This window comes from Anolis sagrei, chromosome 6 (genome assembly GCF_037176765.1).
Source record: "Anolis sagrei isolate rAnoSag1 chromosome 6, rAnoSag1.mat, whole genome shotgun sequence".
Lineage (NCBI taxonomy): Eukaryota > Metazoa > Chordata > Lepidosauria > Squamata > Dactyloidae > Anolis > Anolis sagrei.
In genome coordinates this window covers 126550378-126567803 of record NC_090026.1, presented here as the reverse complement: position 1 = coordinate 126567803, position 17426 = coordinate 126550378, and the positions used below count along the sequence as shown (strand labels likewise).

The window sequence follows — 17426 nt, the reverse complement described above, 5'->3', positions numbered from 1 at the left end:
CCACCAGGTGAAAGGTCCACCAGGTGAAATATATCAACTGAAGCTTTCCCCACCCCAGTAAGTCTGAATGTTTCTACTCTGAAAAACTGATGCACTTTGATACTACTCAAACTCCCATGGCTCAGTGCTATGGAATCCTGGGATTTGCAGTTTGGTGAGGCACCAGCATTCTTTGGCACAGTGGCCTACAAACCTTGTAAAATCGCAGCTTCAGCTGATATATTTCACCTGGTGGACCTTCTTCCGGAACAATGGCTTGAAACTACAAGAGAGGAGATTCCATCTGAACATTAGGAAGAACTTCCTGACTGTGAGAGCCGTTCAGCAGTGGAACTCTCTGCCCCGGAGTGTGGTGGAGGCTCCTTCTTTGGAAGCTTTTAAACAGAGGCTGAATGGCCATCTGTCAGGGGTGATTTGAATGCAATATTCTTGCTTCTTGGCAGGGGGTTGGACTGGATGGCCCATGAGGTCTCTTCCAACTCTTTGATTCTATGATTCTTCCCATAGTCTTACTGGAAGGAAAATAAACACTTTCCATAAAACACAATCATTTCCAAAGAATCACCATGTTTGAACCTGCATTTCCTGATTCCCTTTCAGGTGACATGCAAGGTGGCTCTGACGTTCTTCCAGTTCAGCATTTTGGCCAACTTCTTCTGGCTGCTGGTTGAAGGCATGTATCTGCAGACACTGCTGTTGCTGACCTTTGTCCCTGACAAACAGTACGCCTGGAGGTTCATCCTGATCGGATGGGGTTAGTAGACTGCTTTGTGATAATCTCCTAATCTATTTGACTTACATTTCTTGGAAAACATACTTTTGGAAGGCTTTCATGGCCAGAATCACTGGGTTGCTGCGAGTTTTCCAGGCTGTATGGCCATGTTCCAGAAGCATTCTCTCCTGATGTTTCACCCATATCTATGACAGGCATCCTCAGAGGTTGTGAGAAGGATCTTACAACCTCTGGGGATGCCTGCCATGTAAATGGGTGAAATGTCAGGAGAGAATGCTTCTGGAACATGGCCATACAGCTCAGAAAACTCACAGCAACCCATACTTTTGGAACTTCCATTCCATGATTGGTTCTCCTTAGGTCTATCATAATAAGGAAATGACTTAAAGGCACACAACATGAACAATTAACTGACCTGTTATACAGCACTCTGTCCTCATGTCCTAACAAATAACGTATAAGTGTTGAGTTGTTGTAGGTTTTTTTGGGCTATATGGCCATGGTCTAGAGGCATTTTCTCCTGACGTTTCGCCTGCATCTATGGCAAGCACCCTTAGAGGTAGTGAGGTCTGTTGGAAGAGGGAAAATGGGTTTATATATCTGTGGAATGACCAGGGTGAGACAAAGGACTCTTGTCTGCTGGAGCTAGATGTGAATGTTTCACCTGACCACCTTGATTAGCATTTAATGGCTTGGAAGTGCCTGGGGGAATCTTTTGATTGAGAGATGATTTGATGCGCCTGATTGTTTCCTCTCTGCTGTTGTGCTGTTGTAATTTTTGAGTTTTTTAATACTGGTAGCCAGATTTTGTTCATTTTCATGGTTTCTTCCTTTCTGTTGAAATTGTGCACATGCTTGTGGATTTCAGTGGCTTCTCTATGTAGTCTGACATGGTGGTTGTGAGAGTGGTCCAGCATTTCTGTGTTCTCATATAATATGCTGTGTCCAGGTTGGTTCATCAAGTGTTGAATATGTTTGCACAAAACAATAGGGTTGTACATATGACACAAATGACACTGAGATTTGCAAAAATGACAAACTCTTGCCATTTCAACCAGTGGCAGAAAGCCTTTGACATCCTATGTTCTTGCATGTAGCAATGTAAGAAAGAAAGATGCATGTCCCCAGTAAAACAAAGTGTGTGAATGCAACCAAATAAATGGGACTTCAATCCTAATAATGGCTGTAATTATAACAAAAGAAAAAACATTCTTGTACAATTCTGCCATTGATTGCACAAAATCAATTCTGCCATTGATTCCACTTTTTTATCCTTTGCTTCCAGGTGCACCAGGAGTTACAACGTTGGCATGGATCATGGCCAGGATTTACAGACAGAATACTGGGTGATTTTTTAAATGATGTAGTTTCACACATCAGTGCCTGAATAAACACATGCATGAAACCTGGAAACCTACTGCCAGTCATCGGGTACATCTACACTGTGGAATGAATGCAGTTTGACACCACTTTAATTGTCATGGCTCAGTGCTGTGGGATCATAAGAACTGTAATTTTACTAAGTCTTTAAGGAAGCCCTGGTGGTACAATGGGTTAAACCCTTGTACTAACAGGATTGCTGACCAAAAGGTCAGTGGTTGAAATTTGGGGGAAATGGGTGAGTTCCCATTTGTCAGCTCCAACTTCTCATGCAGGGGCATGAGAGAAGCCTCCCACAGGATGGTAAAATATCCAGGGAAGTAATGCTACCCCTCTGTTCTGCCTCGGTAAGACCACACCTGGAATATTGTGTCCAATTCTGGGCACCACAATTGAAGAGAGATATTGACAAATTGGAATGTGTCCAGAGGAGGGCGACTCAAATGATCAAGGGTCTGGAGAACACGCCCTATGAGGAGTGGCTTAAGGAGCTGGGTGTGTTTAGCCTGAAGAAGAGAAGGCTGAGAGGAGACGTGATAGCCATGTATAAATATGTGAGAGGAAGTCATAGGGAGGAGGAGGGAGCAAGCTTATTTTCTGCTGCCCTGGAGACTAGGGCGCGGAACATGTCAGAGTTTTATATCGTTTAGGTAATTTCTCAAGTGAAAAATGAGTAAGTGATTGTAAGAATCACATCCAGTCGTTGTATGGTCAGCAACAATCAAGCCACCTGTGGGAGTTGAAGTACTACTAATAGAGACTAAGTACATTGTGTTACTTGAGGCTGGAAATAGGTTGGAGAAAGGTTGAAGATTGGAGAGAGAGTTTGGAGCCCAAGGCTGGATCTGCCGGAGGTGTATTATCGTTACAGCGTCTGAAGAGCATAACTGTGGCGTCTTATCTGGAGATAAGGACTTTGTGTTTACAAGCCATCGTGTGGAAGCAGCTGAATATTCTAAGGACACTGCTTTATTTGTAAATACCTTCATATACATATTTCTTTGGCTAAAAGACAATTTGTTTTTGTTGGGTTTTTCCTCCTTGGACTAAGGGCTCAACTTCCGTAGAAGCAGTTGAATGTTTGGAACCCCAGTTTGATAGCTGCGACAGAACAATGGCTTCAAACTACAAGAAAGGAGATTCCATCTAAACATGAGGAAGAACTTCCTGACTATGAGAGCTGTTCAGCAGTGGAACTCTCTGCCCCAGAGTGTGGTGGAGGCTCCCTCTTTGGAAGCTTTTAAACAGAGGCTGGATGGCCATCTGTCAGGGGTGCTTTGAATGCGTTTTTCCTGTTTCTTGGCAGAATGGGGTTGGACTGGATGGCCCATGAGGTCTCTTCCAACTCTATTAATCTATGATTCTATGATCCAGGCATCCCCTGGGCAATGTTCTTGCAAATGGCCAATTCTCTCACACCAGAAGTGACTTGCAGTTTCTCAAGTCACCCCTGACACACACACACAAACACACACAACTAAGCCTGGTAGCCAAGCAAACTATAAATCCTAGGATTCTATAGCATTCAGCTATGGCAGTTGAACTGAATTAATTCTAAAGTCTAGATGCACCTGAATGCCCTGGAGATCAGCTTTTGAATCCACTACAATAATGAAACCCCCACTGCTAATCTTGGACAAGTCACACGCTCTCAGCTTCAGAGGGAGGAAACGCTCTTTGTCAAGAAAATCTTATGATAAGGTCTTCATAGATCAATCTCCATCAAAGTCTTAATTTGGTAGACAAGGAGAAGAGCAGCCCTCTCCTCTTCCAGGTTCATGTGCATTAAATTGCTTCTCTTTCCTTGTCTCCTTCAGATGCTGGGATGATGAGGAAGAAAGCTCGGCCGTGCTGTGGATCATCAAGGGACCCATCCTATTAACAGTTCTAGTGAGTTTTCCTTTTCATCCTGTTGCTTTGAAGAACAGAAAGGCCAGCAATTGTCTGCAATTGCTGGGGAACTCCATGTGCCATGAGCCTTTTGAACATTCAGCCTGCTTTTTTGCCTACCTTCCACGTAAACAAATAAGCATGCTCTGCTGCTATTGAAATGCAAACAGTGGAGATCTCCTTTATTAGCCAGACCTTTCAGATACATCAAAGCAGAGGTTGAGAAAATTGTTTGGACTACAACTCCCAGAATCCCCCAACTAGTATAGATGCTATAACTTGCAATCAGATTCTACACACACACACACACACACAAATGCAAACAAAAGTTGTTTCAAAAACCATAGTCCCGAAGTGCAAAACTATGCTGGCCTCTGTTTGTACGTTCTGAAAAAATTGGCTCTATCCACAACAATCCCGGTTTGTGTACCAAACAAAAAGCAAGTTGGGAATCAGACAGATAACTGAATCCACTTTGTGTTGTTTTATCAACTAGGAGAAATTATCATAATCAAGTAGGAAAGAGGGATTCATACAAAAGAAAAATGAATTTTGCAAACTTTGGTGGGAATTAATCCCCTTCTGGTCTCTCTAGATCAACTTTGCAATCTTTCTCAACGTCATCCGCATTTTGGTGCAGAAATTACAATCTGCCGAGACTGGAGGACGGCATACAAAGCATTTTGTGTAAGTGATCAAACCTTTCATTCTCTCTAACCAATCACGCAGCTGTTGTCATGCAAATGGGCTTCTGCTAAATCTTTATAGATACTTAGAAATGTTCTTGTCCTCAGTGAGTAAGGAGGTTGTCGAGTCAAAATAAAAGTGATCCACATCAGGGATTTCTTTGTTTACCTTTCTAAAAAAAATTAGAAATGTCTAACACATTAGGACTTTGCACACACACACACACAAAGTTTGCTTTGTGCAAATATATTATTTCCTCCTATAGAGCAAAACAATGGCTATTGCCCTCTTAAGCAATAAACTAGGCTAACAATCATGTAACTGAGACCCCTCGGTATCTGCTGGGCTTTGGTTCCAAGACCCCTCATGCCCCATTATATACCATGGACTAATATAATGGTGACCATTATATAAAATGACAAAGAGAAGCCATTGAAATACACAAGCATGTGGACAATTTCAACAGAAAGGAGGAAACCATGAAGATGAACAAAATCTGGCTACCAGTATTAAAAAAAACCTCTAAAATTACAACAGCACAACAACAGAGAGGAAACAAGGACATCTAATCACCTCTCAACAAAAGATTGCTCCAGGCACTGTAAGGCCATTATATGCTAATCAAGGTGGTTAGTTGAAACATTCACTCCTAGCTCCAACAGACAAGAGTCCTGGTCATTCCACAGATATATAAAGCCTTTTTCCTAGTTCCAACAGACCTCACTACCTCTGAGGGTGCTTGCCATAGATGCAGGTGAAACATCAGGAGAGAATGCTTCTAGACCATGGCCATATAGCCCGAAAAAACCTACAACAACCCAGTGATTCCGGCCATGAAAGCCTTCGACAATATTCCTGCTTCTTGGCACGGGGTTGGACTGGATGGCCCATGAGGTCTCTTCCAACTCTTTGATTCTAATACATTAAAATGACAAAGTCCTAGTTTCCTTTTTAATTTTTTTGTGGGGTAGGGGATTTTCCAAGGCATGGATGGTGACATTCGTAGATACAACATCCAAAAATATGGAGGACCAACTGTATCTGCATGTAAGCAATCGCAGAATTAAAGACTTTGAAGAGACCCCTAGGGCCATCCAGTCCTCGTGCCATGCAAGAAGACACAACCTAAGCCCTCCTAGCAGATGGCTATCCAGCCTCTGTTGCAAAACCTCATGAGAAGATTCCTCCATACTCCCAGGTGGATTCCAGTCTTGAAGAGCTCTGTCCATCAGGAAGTGATTGAGGCACCATCGCCATAATCATAAATGCATCACAAGCATGCAAGGAAGGATAATGCATCCAGCCCCGTCACAGCAGGAATTGACATTTGTGACAGGACTAGATTGATTTATGGTACTGTACCATAACTCAAAAAAGGGCCCATATTTGACTAGCATAACAAAATATGAATGCTTGGGGAACCTAAAAGAAACACTGACCTTCTGATCTCTGTCATTGCAATCAGGTCTTTTTACACAGTAGACACATCTATGAGTAAACAGCAAATATTTGTACACTATCAATATAAACACATCATATAAAGTAAATCAGTACTAATGTTCCTCCAATACCTTTAACTTAGTCCTCTCAGTTCTCATAATCGTCATTGTCTTTTCATATTATTCTTAGCCGCAGATACCTGAATTAGTGTTGACATAAACTGAGCACATATTCTATATTTGTCAGAAATACCTATATTCTGTGCTATTGTCTTCTTATTCTGGTATTATCTTTTTATCTGTCATGGCACCAGTTCTATCCTTTTTGCATGCCTGGCCAGGAAAATAGTGGTGGCCAGGAGAGGGCACTGGCATTTCCCCATTCTGCAGAAAAACCCTTGAATTAGCATGAAGCATATCGATCTATCAAACCAAAATTTGCCTCCAACTTATATATGAAGCTAACTTCATCTTTTCATCCTTAATGGTACCTTACTGGTTGTACAGTCAGGAGGTTCTCCATAGCCATTTCTAAGCCTTGGTTCTTTCAATGTTCTCTCTTTCAGGAGGCTGGCCAAATCCACTTTGCTCCTCATTCCTCTTTTTGGAGCACACTACGTTGTCTTTGCCTTCTTCCCAGAGAGCATTGGGATGGTTGCTCGACTGTACCTTGAACTGGGAGTAGGATCATTCCAGGTAAGGGCTGAGGAAAAGGAGATGGTGTAATAGACATCTCTGGAAGACCATTGTAATGGGGAGATTTAGATGAACTGTGTAAATTCTCCATTTATATTTATCCCTTAGCATCCTTCTTTCAAAAATGTTTGTGCTTTTATATGACCCTGGCATTTGAGAATATGTATTGGCCCAAAGAGAGGGTTTGCAACAGATGTCTTCCAGGGCAAATCTTGGCTCATAAAGGTTGTTGTTGTTCATTCGTTCAGTTGCTTCCAACTCTTCATGACCCCATGGACCAACCCACGCCAGAGCTCCCTGTCGGCCGTCACCTCCCCCAGCCCCTTCAGAGTCCAGCCAGTCACTTCAAGGATACCATCCATCCATCTTGCCCTGGGTCGGCCCCTCTTCCCTTTTCCTTCCATATTCCCCAGCATCATTGTCTGATAAGGGTAGAGATGACCATATTGTTATCTCTCTTATTTAGTATGTTAAGATAATTAATTAAGTGCTCTTGTCCAACACAGCATGATTTAGGAGAATGGGAAAGTAACATAGTCCAGTATGGTTTTTCATATTAAAAAACCCCAGAAGAGGTTGGTGCAGAACTGGACAACTGACATGAGTCTTCCTCATCAATGGCCAAAGTAATCTCTGCTTAAGCCTGCTTGTTAGGGTTTATAGCTTTCACACTTATATCCTCTTTCTCAAATTTCTGTTGGTTCATCTGCCATGTCCATAACACTTTAAACCTTTCATGCAATCATGGTTATTAGTCCAAATCCTAAAGAAACATCTGTTCTTATTCTTGTCTCCTTTTCAAGGGTTTCTTGGTGGCCCTCCTGTACTGTTTCTTAAATGGAGAGGTAAGTGGAAACAAGGAAATGTTTTTGGAAAACCTTATTTGCAAATGACAGCGTGGTACCCCGTTTCCCAAGAAGAGACCTTCAAGGACCTTTGTAGGGAGGGAGGGAGTTTTGATGTGCTTCTGTAGACCACAAATGGCACGTTCATCCCTTGCTCTTTTTTGGTCACAAAACCTAATAATCTGGATCCTCTAATCTAGTGGTTCTCAACCTCTGGGTCCCCAGGTGTTTTAGCCTACAACTCACAGAAATCCCAGCCAGTTTGCCAGCTGTTAGAATTTCTGGGAGTTGAAGGCCAAAACATCTGGAGATCCACAGGTTGAGAACCACTACTCTAAGTCATGGATGAGAAAAGTGTGGCTTTGAAGTCCATGTGCCTCCTAAGGCCAATTATTTGGTCCATATTAGATTAAAAATAATGTCTCCCAAGTAACCTGTAGGGCAGTGCTTCTCAACCTTGGGTCCCCAGATGTTTTTGGCCTACAACTCCCAGAAATCCCAGCCAGTTTACCAGCTGTTAGGATTTCTGGGAATTGTAGGCCAAAAACATCTGGGGACCCCAGGTTGAGAACCACTGCTGTAGGGAGTGTCTCCTAGTAAACAGAGTCTCAGACAGCAAAAAATGGAAAAAGTTGGAGGTCCATTTCGTTTAATCCCTTCCACCCAGATTCAGTGGCTTTGAGCTTTGGACATACATAATTCCATATTTTTCTAAAGGTCAGTATTTATTGGGGATTTCCAAGAGAGCACAACTTTTAGAATAATTCCAGGTGGGCATCTATGCAGTAACATAGATTAGTGTGCAAAGTTCAGTTCTGTTTTATAGCTCTAATTTAGGTTTGCTCCTCTGTTCCTGCCAACACTTTCTCCATCACAGGTTCAAGCCGAGTTCAAGAAACGTCTCCGGAAGTGGCACTATCAGCATTACCTCAGCTTCACTCGGAAGCACCGAAGCCTCTCCAGAGATTACAGTCCGACGAATTATGTCACACAGTTATCTCTGTTGGACAGAATCAGTCCCAAAAGGAGTGTCTGCCCCAATGATCTTGCTTCTGTCTGAAACTCAAACACTGTCTGGTCCTCAGAATCACTGGAAAATATCCAGTCCTAGCATTCCAGCCGTGGGCAGTAGTTGTACAATAGGAGACTTTGGCCTCAGCCCAAGGATGGGAATCTGAAGTCTTTAGGCTGTATAGAGTGATCCCAAAACTGGTTTGTTGTTGGTTTGGGTGACTTTATATAAGTACACTGCTGGCTAGGCTGGCTTGATGAAAGAATGGTTCCTCGGAGGAGAACCACAACTTTGCTGGCAACCCACCAAAGCTAGAATTTCATGTCAGTTTTGCAGGGTTGGGGTGCCATGGGAAAGGATGATAAAGAAGAAGAGAATTTGTGAGGAGGAGCTATCATTTTTGTTAGGTACAGTAATTATGAATCTATATTGAGTAAGATGTTATTTCTCACCACCATTTTCAGCCAGGGTGAGCGTCTGTGAGCATGGAGATGTTGGAATCTAGGATTCCTCACCATTGGGTATGTTAGCTTGGTGTGATGGGAACTCCACTCAAATAGCATCTAAAGCAGGCATGGGCAAACTTGGGCCCTCCAGGTGTTTTGGATTTTAACTCCCATAATTCCTAACAACCTACCAGCTGTTAGGAATTGTGGTCGTTGAAGTCCAAAACACCTGGAGGGCCCAAGTTCACCCATGTCTGATCTAAAGGGTGCAGTAGTCCATCCCCAATATACCTCCTGTTTAAGGCATTTTGCCAAAAGTAGTTCGGTAATCCTTATTGGATACTTCTAACAGAGTTCAGGGCATGGTGTAGGGGCTTGAGCACTGGACTATGACACTGGAGACCAGGGTTCAAATTCCACTTAGTCCTGAAAACCCACAGAGTGATTTTGAGCAAACTGCATACTCTCAACCCCAGAAAACACCATGATACATAAGCTGGAATTGAACCCCCGGTAGTGCAGTGGGTTAAAGCACTGAGCTTGTTGACCAAAAGGTTGCAGGTTCGAATCCAGGGAGCAGCGTGAGCTTCGCTGTCAGCCCCAGCTTCTGACAACCTAGCAGTTAGAAAACATGCAAATGTGAGAAGATCAATAGGTACCGCTTCCGTGGGAAGATATCGGCGCTCCATGCAGTCATGCCAGCCACATGACTTTGGAGGTCTCTATGGACAATGCTGGCTCTTCGGCTTAGAATTGGAGATGAGCACCACACCCAAGAGTCGGACATGACTGGGCTTAATGTCAGGGGAAATCCTTTACCTGAATAAGCTGGAAATGCCTTGAAGGCACACAACAACAAAGAAGCAAATCAGGATGCTTGTACACCACTCTTAAGTTTTTGGAGCAAAGATGGGCCGGTGGCATATAAATATAATAAATGACTGACTAAGATATCCTCCAAAACACAGTGTGGTTGCATGTTTGTTTGTTTGTAAAATAATTCCAAAAAACGTGTCACAACAAATGTTTTATTATTATTATTACATTTTCTTTTTTAATAACATAGATTCTCATAAACTCCAAAATATATCTCAGCAGCGGAGGAGGGGGGGAAAGGAAAGAAATGAAACACAGCACTGTTTAAACCAAGAACAGATATTTACATCACCTGTAGAAGCAAATTTGGCATTTTGGTTTCTACTCCCTTGAAGGCTGACAAATGAAAAGAGTCACCTCTTGCCCCATCTACCCATTCCCTCTTCAATACAATATGGAGGAGTAGAGCGGTCCCATTGGGAACACAGTTTTGATGCTATAACTAGACTGGAGTTTGAGTTTGGAAAATAAATTAATGGATTGGACTTGGAATGGGTAACTGGGATGGATTGGGAGGAGGGGGTAGTTCTAAGCCAGGACCATTGAAGGTCCTCATGAATTTGTATTTTTCTTTGCTGTGGTCTCCTGAACCTGGAAATTTCCAAAGGACATGACAGCAAACGAGCATTCCTCTATTTTGCAATGGCTAGCTGTACAATGACACTCATCCACAGAGACCTCTAGAACTTCCCAAGTGGCCTTCATAGATGGTGTTGTTGCTCTGTATCTCAGAAAATAACTGGAGCCCCCGGTAGTGCAATGGGTTAAACCCTTGTGCCAGCAAGACTGCCTACAGACAGGTCAGTGGTTTGAATCCGGGGAGAGCGGGTTGAGCTCCCTCTGTGAGCTCCCCATGCAAGGACATGAGAGAATCCTCCCACAAGGATGGTAAAACATCCAGGCATCCCCTGGGCAACATCCTTGCAGACAGCCAATTCTCTCGCACCAGAAGCAACTTGCAGTTTCTCAAGTTGCTCCTGATACACACACACACACACTGAATGTCTGTTTGCTGCTCCTCCAACTCTCCCCCTTCTAGGAAATCTCTGGGTTCAGCAAGCTGCAGAAAAGAAAGTGGGATTTTCAGGGTGTATTTTGGTCATTTGAGTATTCAGTAGAGATTTCCAGCCTCCGTAGCATCGAAAAAAGGGACTTTTCAATCTTCTAATTAAACATTTTTGTAATTCACTAACAGGGTGGAAACCATGATTTCTTGGACTTCAGTTGTTCTTTTTTCGGATGGGCAGTAGTTCACAAATGAATACTCTTTCCAATCATAACACCAAGCCACCATAAGATGAAATCAGCCCACTGGATATAGTCAGGATAACATTCTTCTTTTCATCCAATTGAATTCTAACTACCTGATTCACCAAAACCTGCTCCATGTCAGTGATTTTGGCTCTAATGCATCTGTGTAGGAATTGAGTCCCAGTTTTCCTAACTTTATTTTACAAGGTCTAATGCCTGATAGTGTATGAAATTATCACCCCTTTTGCTCCCAGGGAAGAAAATGTGTGAGGGGCAGATGTGCATTGGATATTTAGGGAGGTTATTGGTGCTACATTTGTTTTGTATGGTTGGGGACAAAAATAATTTGAAAAGGTACAAAATATTAAATTTGGGGTGTGCCAGAAGCCATAAAAGTGTGGTCCAGGATTCACAATATGGCTTATGGAGATGCGCTATACTTCCCCCACCTAGTAGATATACAGGAGATCTTCTCATTTTACTATAAGGAAAAAGGGGGACTCTATTTTTACAATGAAAACCTAAAGAAAGAAGTCTATCAATGTATTGTCATGAACAAAAACCAAGGTTGGGAAGTATGCTTCCCTTTGGTTGTAAGTAGTTATAGTGGGTTTTTGCAGCCTTTCTTCAGAGACAGATTGGACTTCAGATTTGGCTCCTATAATTTCAATCTTGAACTGAGCATGGAGTAAAACAAGATAACACCGAACTCTCTCAAATGGAATGGAGATGCCTGTCCTCTTTTACCTCTCAAACTCTACCTTTGAGTTGCACCTGCCCCTCCTCAACACAGCCTTGTAAGTGTAGAGTAAGGCAAGGCTATGGAGGCACTGGTGATAGAGCAAGATCTCGCCTCCATGCTCCATAAGGGAGGCCACAGTCATGTTGATTATGTCCTATCTGGAGGAGGATTCCTTGGACAAAAAAAGGGGAGAAGAAAGCCAAAATTATAGGGTCCAGTAGGAGCTGGAGGAGGCATGGCAAAGCCCATCCCATCCTAGAAACCAGTTGCAGGCCAGAAGAAAGAAGAGGCCTTTCACCTATTTTAGCAAAATTAAAGTGCCAAGAACAAAAGGTCAGGAAATGTCATGTACCAGTTTAAACATGGGATTCTGAACTAACAAGGCCAACTGGGCTGATTAATGGCTGGCTGTGAATCAGTTCACACAGTTCATTCTGTTGCTGCAAAACAACAGTTACCAAACCTCTCTGTAACCACACTGGATATTCTTGGCTTCCTGGCTCTTGTACTTCTAGACTAAACTTTCCAGCATCAATGGGCGACTTTGTTCAGAGCTGCTTTCTCCCTTTGAACCTGGGCCATGGTGGTGTCTTTAACCCTTTGTAAATCTTGGGATTGACTTGGTTGTCCCCACCAGTGTTTCTGGATATAGGTGTGTTCACCTGAGCACTTGATGCTTTTGAATAGTACAGTTGGGAAGGGACAGATGCAATTGAAAGTTGAGATTCGAAAGTAAGAGCAGGCAGGTCCTTCTTGATAGAGTTTTATGATATGTTATCATTTCTCACTATCTTGGGATTTTAATGTCAAGAGCTTCATCTTGCATCCTACTTGGCAACCCTAGATTAAGATGAAACAGCCAAGTCATTGGGGTTGATATTTGTAGTGATGTCACAAGCAGATCTCCATGTTCTCTTCCCAACCACATTGGAATGAAGGAACAATGCCATATACCACAACCCTCTTATCCACAGATTTAATATCCATGGTTTCACTTACCCACGTTTCAAATAGTGTATTTCCATTCAAAAGTATTTGAAAGCTTCCCTGGTGCTGATGGATGATATGCTTCCAGCCCAAGTATACTCAAAATATACTCTTATCGATAGGGTCAAGTATCTATAGGGGTCAATGGTCTTGGGGTATATTCCCAACAGATATGAGGGTCCTATTGTAATTACAAGACCAAGTGAGAAAGAATAACTACCATATCCATAGCCCAAATGATGGATGGAATTAAGATGATCCTTTCCATGAATCTTTCCACTCTTATACATTCCTCGATTTCTAGAGCAACATGGAAAAGTATCATAACAACTGGCTCCACATCAAGGTGAGTTAAGTCTTCCTTAGGAAAGCAATCTGGTTTCCCATTGGACATCTTTCCTGAATTATTTGGCTAAGAGGTGACCATTCCATTCCATTTTTTCTCCGTTAGAAACAAAGTAACTTTTGAAAACAACAACTCAACATAGCAAACGTTACAACTGAGAGATAACAAAACTCAAGAAGAAAAACCCAAGAGCATTTATACACAGTGCCCTGATCCAGTTCTCCAAAAAGGACATGAGTCCCTTTTCCTCTCCAATGGCCGGCAAACATAGTGCCTCAGTCCCCTGGGCCCTAGTTGGGTTTGCTTTACTCCTTCATGGCTATAGGGAAGTTGACAACCAACCAAACTCTGAATGGTGGTCGAAGGTAATGTATCAGGGCTAAGCAAAAGTCTGTAACTTGCAACTGATATTCAACATACTGGGGAAATGGCAACCACTCTGAGCTAAAGGCATCCAAGTGGTAGCCATCTGCCCTTTCCAAAAGCCCTGTGACATTTCTAGTGCATAGAAAGGACTTAGGAATAAGAGAGACTTTCTGTTCAACCTCAATGGCATGAACAGGCCATACTTGCAAAAGAGCAGGATATGCAAGCTCTGTTGTTCCTGGCAGGGAAGTGAAGATTGAAGTTCCCCCACTTCATATATTGTTGACCAGAGAAGCCAAATACAATTGAGCTGGAACTTGGAAAACCAAAGGGGACCCTTACACAGTACACAATTTTAGCACCATGATTCTACTTTGAATGCCATGGAATCCTGGGATTTATAGTTTAGGGAGAGGTGCTTAGAATTCTTTGCCATAGAGCTCTTCTCGTGCTTCACCAAATTACAAATCCCCAGGATTCAGAAGGATGCAGCCACGACAGTGAAAGAGGAATCATAAAGGAGCTATTGTTGTCTAGTGTGGGAGGGCCCCGGTTTCTATAGCCAAGTAGGGATATGAAAAATAGACAAGGGGAAAGAGATCAGTGAACATTCTTCACGATTTAGAAAAGGAGCTGCAGTGAACATTCATATGCAAGAAATCCATCTTCATCAGAACCTCTGCATCAACATTTAGGACGCCAAAAGGCCAATGTATCCAAACTCTCCAATCTGGACCTGGGTTATATATTTTGAGGAATCCAATCCTCCTCAGATTGAGAAAGACATGAAGCCAGCCCAAGGGTTGTTTTGTTCTTGTCATAAGAGAAAGACAAAATGACCTGCTTACCCTATTCCACATACAAAAGCTGGATTGGCTGTGTGAAACGTCTGAAAGAAGTGGCCCAAAGTCTCAGGAGAAACAGGGAGATAGATGTGGTGGCTGATGTTTCCAACATCTGCCTTCTGAGGTTGTTGCCTCACTTTTAATGATAAAGTCAGACTGGAAAGGTTCCTCAACTCAATCATACAACTGATGTAATTGCATTACATGACCACCATATGAAGAATATGTATGGAGATCTATATGCAAAAAAATCTTCTTTGTCATGTCACATAAACCATGACACCTTGTGTACCAAGGGCCAGTATCAAATGTTCAATATTCGTTGCATGGTAAGAATTTGTGTGCTCTTAAGAAAAGATTGGGCAGCTCAACATATATGAACCAGGTTCCAGATTGTTTTTCAGGGAAATGTCTTCCCTCCACCATGACATCTCTCCTCCAAACCTTTTAGAAAGACAACTCCATTCATTGAAATTAAGGAGAAAGAACCAGCCCTTTCATTGCAATTGTCTTGGCCATCGAGAGCTTGCATTCATTCTTTAGTGTTTAACAAAAATATTATACAGATATATACTCTACATTAAAAAATGAATATATATTCCTTTTTAATGTGCACACACCCTCACACACACAGAGGTTTACACACTCACATTGGAAAGGATATTGAAACATCTAGAAAGGCTCCGGCAATCCACAGTGGAATTAAGAAGAGTCCTTTGGAGACTTTGTGCATTCATTACACAAGGCCTCCTAAAAATTGACATCATTGTGGTAATTCGGCTGAAGTAGCTATGTTTCAGTTGTGGCTCTGACTGTAAGGCAGGATCGAAAAAGGATTTCCTCCTTCCTCCAACCCAAAATCAAAGGCGTTAAATGACCTTTTCCCAGCTAAATCCCACTGGCGTAAATCCAATTGCTGGTTGCATTTCTGGAGTAGATCCATTGAATACATTGAGATGACACAAGTGCCAAATTCATTCATGACTTGATTCAAGCGATCTACTCTAGTTGGGTCTAACCATTGGATTTAGGCTTCAAATGCTCAGCTGAAGAAAGCTCATACATTCAAATATATATATACACACATTTCTCCCACTTTCAAAGTCTTTCGTATTTCTCTTGCATGGCATCAGATCATCCAGCTGGACCTTCTGTGGACCGCCATGATGGATTTCAGGTTTTATGTGTAGGGCTTTTCTTTTTGGCTACATAATCCACAGAATTGGTGCCCTAGCCCTTTAGGTGTGAACCTTGGACTCCCACTTTGTACCACCCCCCAAAGAACACCAGTCATTTGCAGGTCACCATGCCCAGTTTCAACCTCTATTTCCATGGAGAAATGCCAATGAAACATGTAGTCCAAAAGAAGGTACACATTCCTGGAACTCATCAATACTGAATGTCGGGGTAACCATATATAGGTTCCCCTCCACTTCCATGTCTGTTTTGCTTTTCTTACAAAATGAAGGGAAAAATAAACTAACCCATCCATCTCAAAAATATAGCTCTATCATAGCGGGGACTGCCTTTTTAGAAAATTCACAGCTTAATTCAACATTTCTGATACATTCCTGGAGGCAGGATGATACCAATGACTCCACATTTTGTGTGTAGATCATCCATTTGTGTCATCTGCTCTGTTCAGCTGACCCTCCACAGATGCATTTGATGCTCTGAATGCTTCTGGTGGAATCCACCTCAATGTTCACAATGTCAAGGCTGGTAATGAGCCCACCTGGGGACTGAGTTACATTCCAAGTCATGAAAAAGCACAAGGAGAAAGGTCCAAGATGGTCCAAGATGAAGGGAGGTGTGCTCGAAATGGCAACAGAGAGCAGAAACAAATTCCATGAAATGTTCTTTCACAAGTATCAGCATGGCAACCAAACTCACAATGGCACAACGATCACCAGAAACGCAAGGCCAAAGATGGAATTATTTGCAGCTCGCTGGGACAGTGGGTGGGTTGAATGTCTTGTCTTGTCTGGATGATCTCCATTGCGTATTTACAATACCTTTCGACACCAACTCTCCCACTCGTCAGAGATGCCATGATTCCAGAGCGATCTCGCTCCTTTATTAATAAAAGGGAGATGTTTTGTTTTTGTTTTTAAAAAAGACACAGAGAGACACACACAACAACCCACGCCACCAAGAATATGACTTTTTGTTGGTTTCCAAGGGATTTGCTCTCTCTTGCTGGGAGGGAGTCGGGAAGGGAGGTGGTTTTATGGACTCATGTTGCCAGGTTCTCCGCATTTATGCTCGACATGCGAATCTGTGAGCTGCTCTTGCTCAGAATGGACAACTGCGTCCCCCCGTTCACTCCGCTGCTTGCCAGAGAGGGATGGCGATGCTTGAAATCCACAGCAAAATACCGGTTGACTTTCCAGCTCCTCCATTTCCTCTTTATTTCTGATTGCACCTTTAGGGAGAAACTTTAAGAGGTCATTTTTTAATGTACTTAGGTGCTTGGGTTCATGCTGATACAAGTATCTCTTTAAACAAAAATCAGAACATTCTTGAAACAATGCAAGACAAGGCATTCAAAGGTTTCCCCATGCAGGCTCACAAAGTCTTTTGCCTTCTCTGCCACTCACTAAACTACCACTATCATGATTCCATTGCATTGAGCCATGGCTATTAAAGTGGTGTCACACTGTATTCATTCTACATTGTAGATGCATCTTTGATCCCCATGAATCAATCAACTGAAGCTTTAGTTCAGGATTTCTCAACCTTCCTAATGCCACGACCCCTTAATAGAGTTCCTCATGTTGTGGTGACCCCCAACCATAAATAATTATTTATTTTTGCTACTTCATAACTGTAATTTTGCTACTGTTATTAATCGTCATGTCAATATCTGATTTGCAGGACATATT

At 42.5% G+C, this 17426-nt stretch overlaps 2 protein-coding genes across 8 annotated transcripts in view; one reads left to right on the top strand and one right to left on the bottom strand.

The window, feature by feature from the left end:
* The window catches only part of LOC132779806 (vasoactive intestinal polypeptide receptor 1-like), a 35591-nt gene extending 26297 nt beyond the window's left edge, over positions 1-9294 (top strand). The window contains exons 7-13 of the mRNA XM_060783469.2: positions 601-754; positions 2019-2079; positions 3931-4003; positions 4599-4690; positions 6696-6825; positions 7629-7670; positions 8548-9294. Coding sequence (XP_060639452.2) covers positions 601-754; positions 2019-2079; positions 3931-4003; positions 4599-4690; positions 6696-6825; positions 7629-7670; positions 8548-8730 — 735 coding nt within the window. The 3' untranslated portion in view covers positions 8731-9294. The remainder of the gene's footprint in view (positions 1-600; positions 755-2018; positions 2080-3930; positions 4004-4598; positions 4691-6695; positions 6826-7628; positions 7671-8547) is intronic.
* An 846-nt stretch (positions 9295-10140) lies between these two features.
* ADCYAP1R1 (ADCYAP receptor type I) overlaps positions 10141-17426 on the bottom strand; it is a 153527-nt gene continuing 146241 nt past the window's right edge. For 4 of the 7 annotated variants that reach the window (XM_060782656.2, XM_060782660.2, XM_060782658.2 and 1 more), the window contains one exon: positions 10141-16979. In XM_060782656.2, the coding sequence (XP_060638639.2) occupies positions 16770-16979 (210 nt within the window). In that variant the 3' untranslated portion in view covers positions 10141-16769. The remainder of the gene's footprint in view (positions 16980-17426) is intronic. The other 3 variants (XM_060782657.2, XM_060782659.2, XM_060782662.2) reach the window with 1 other exon arrangement.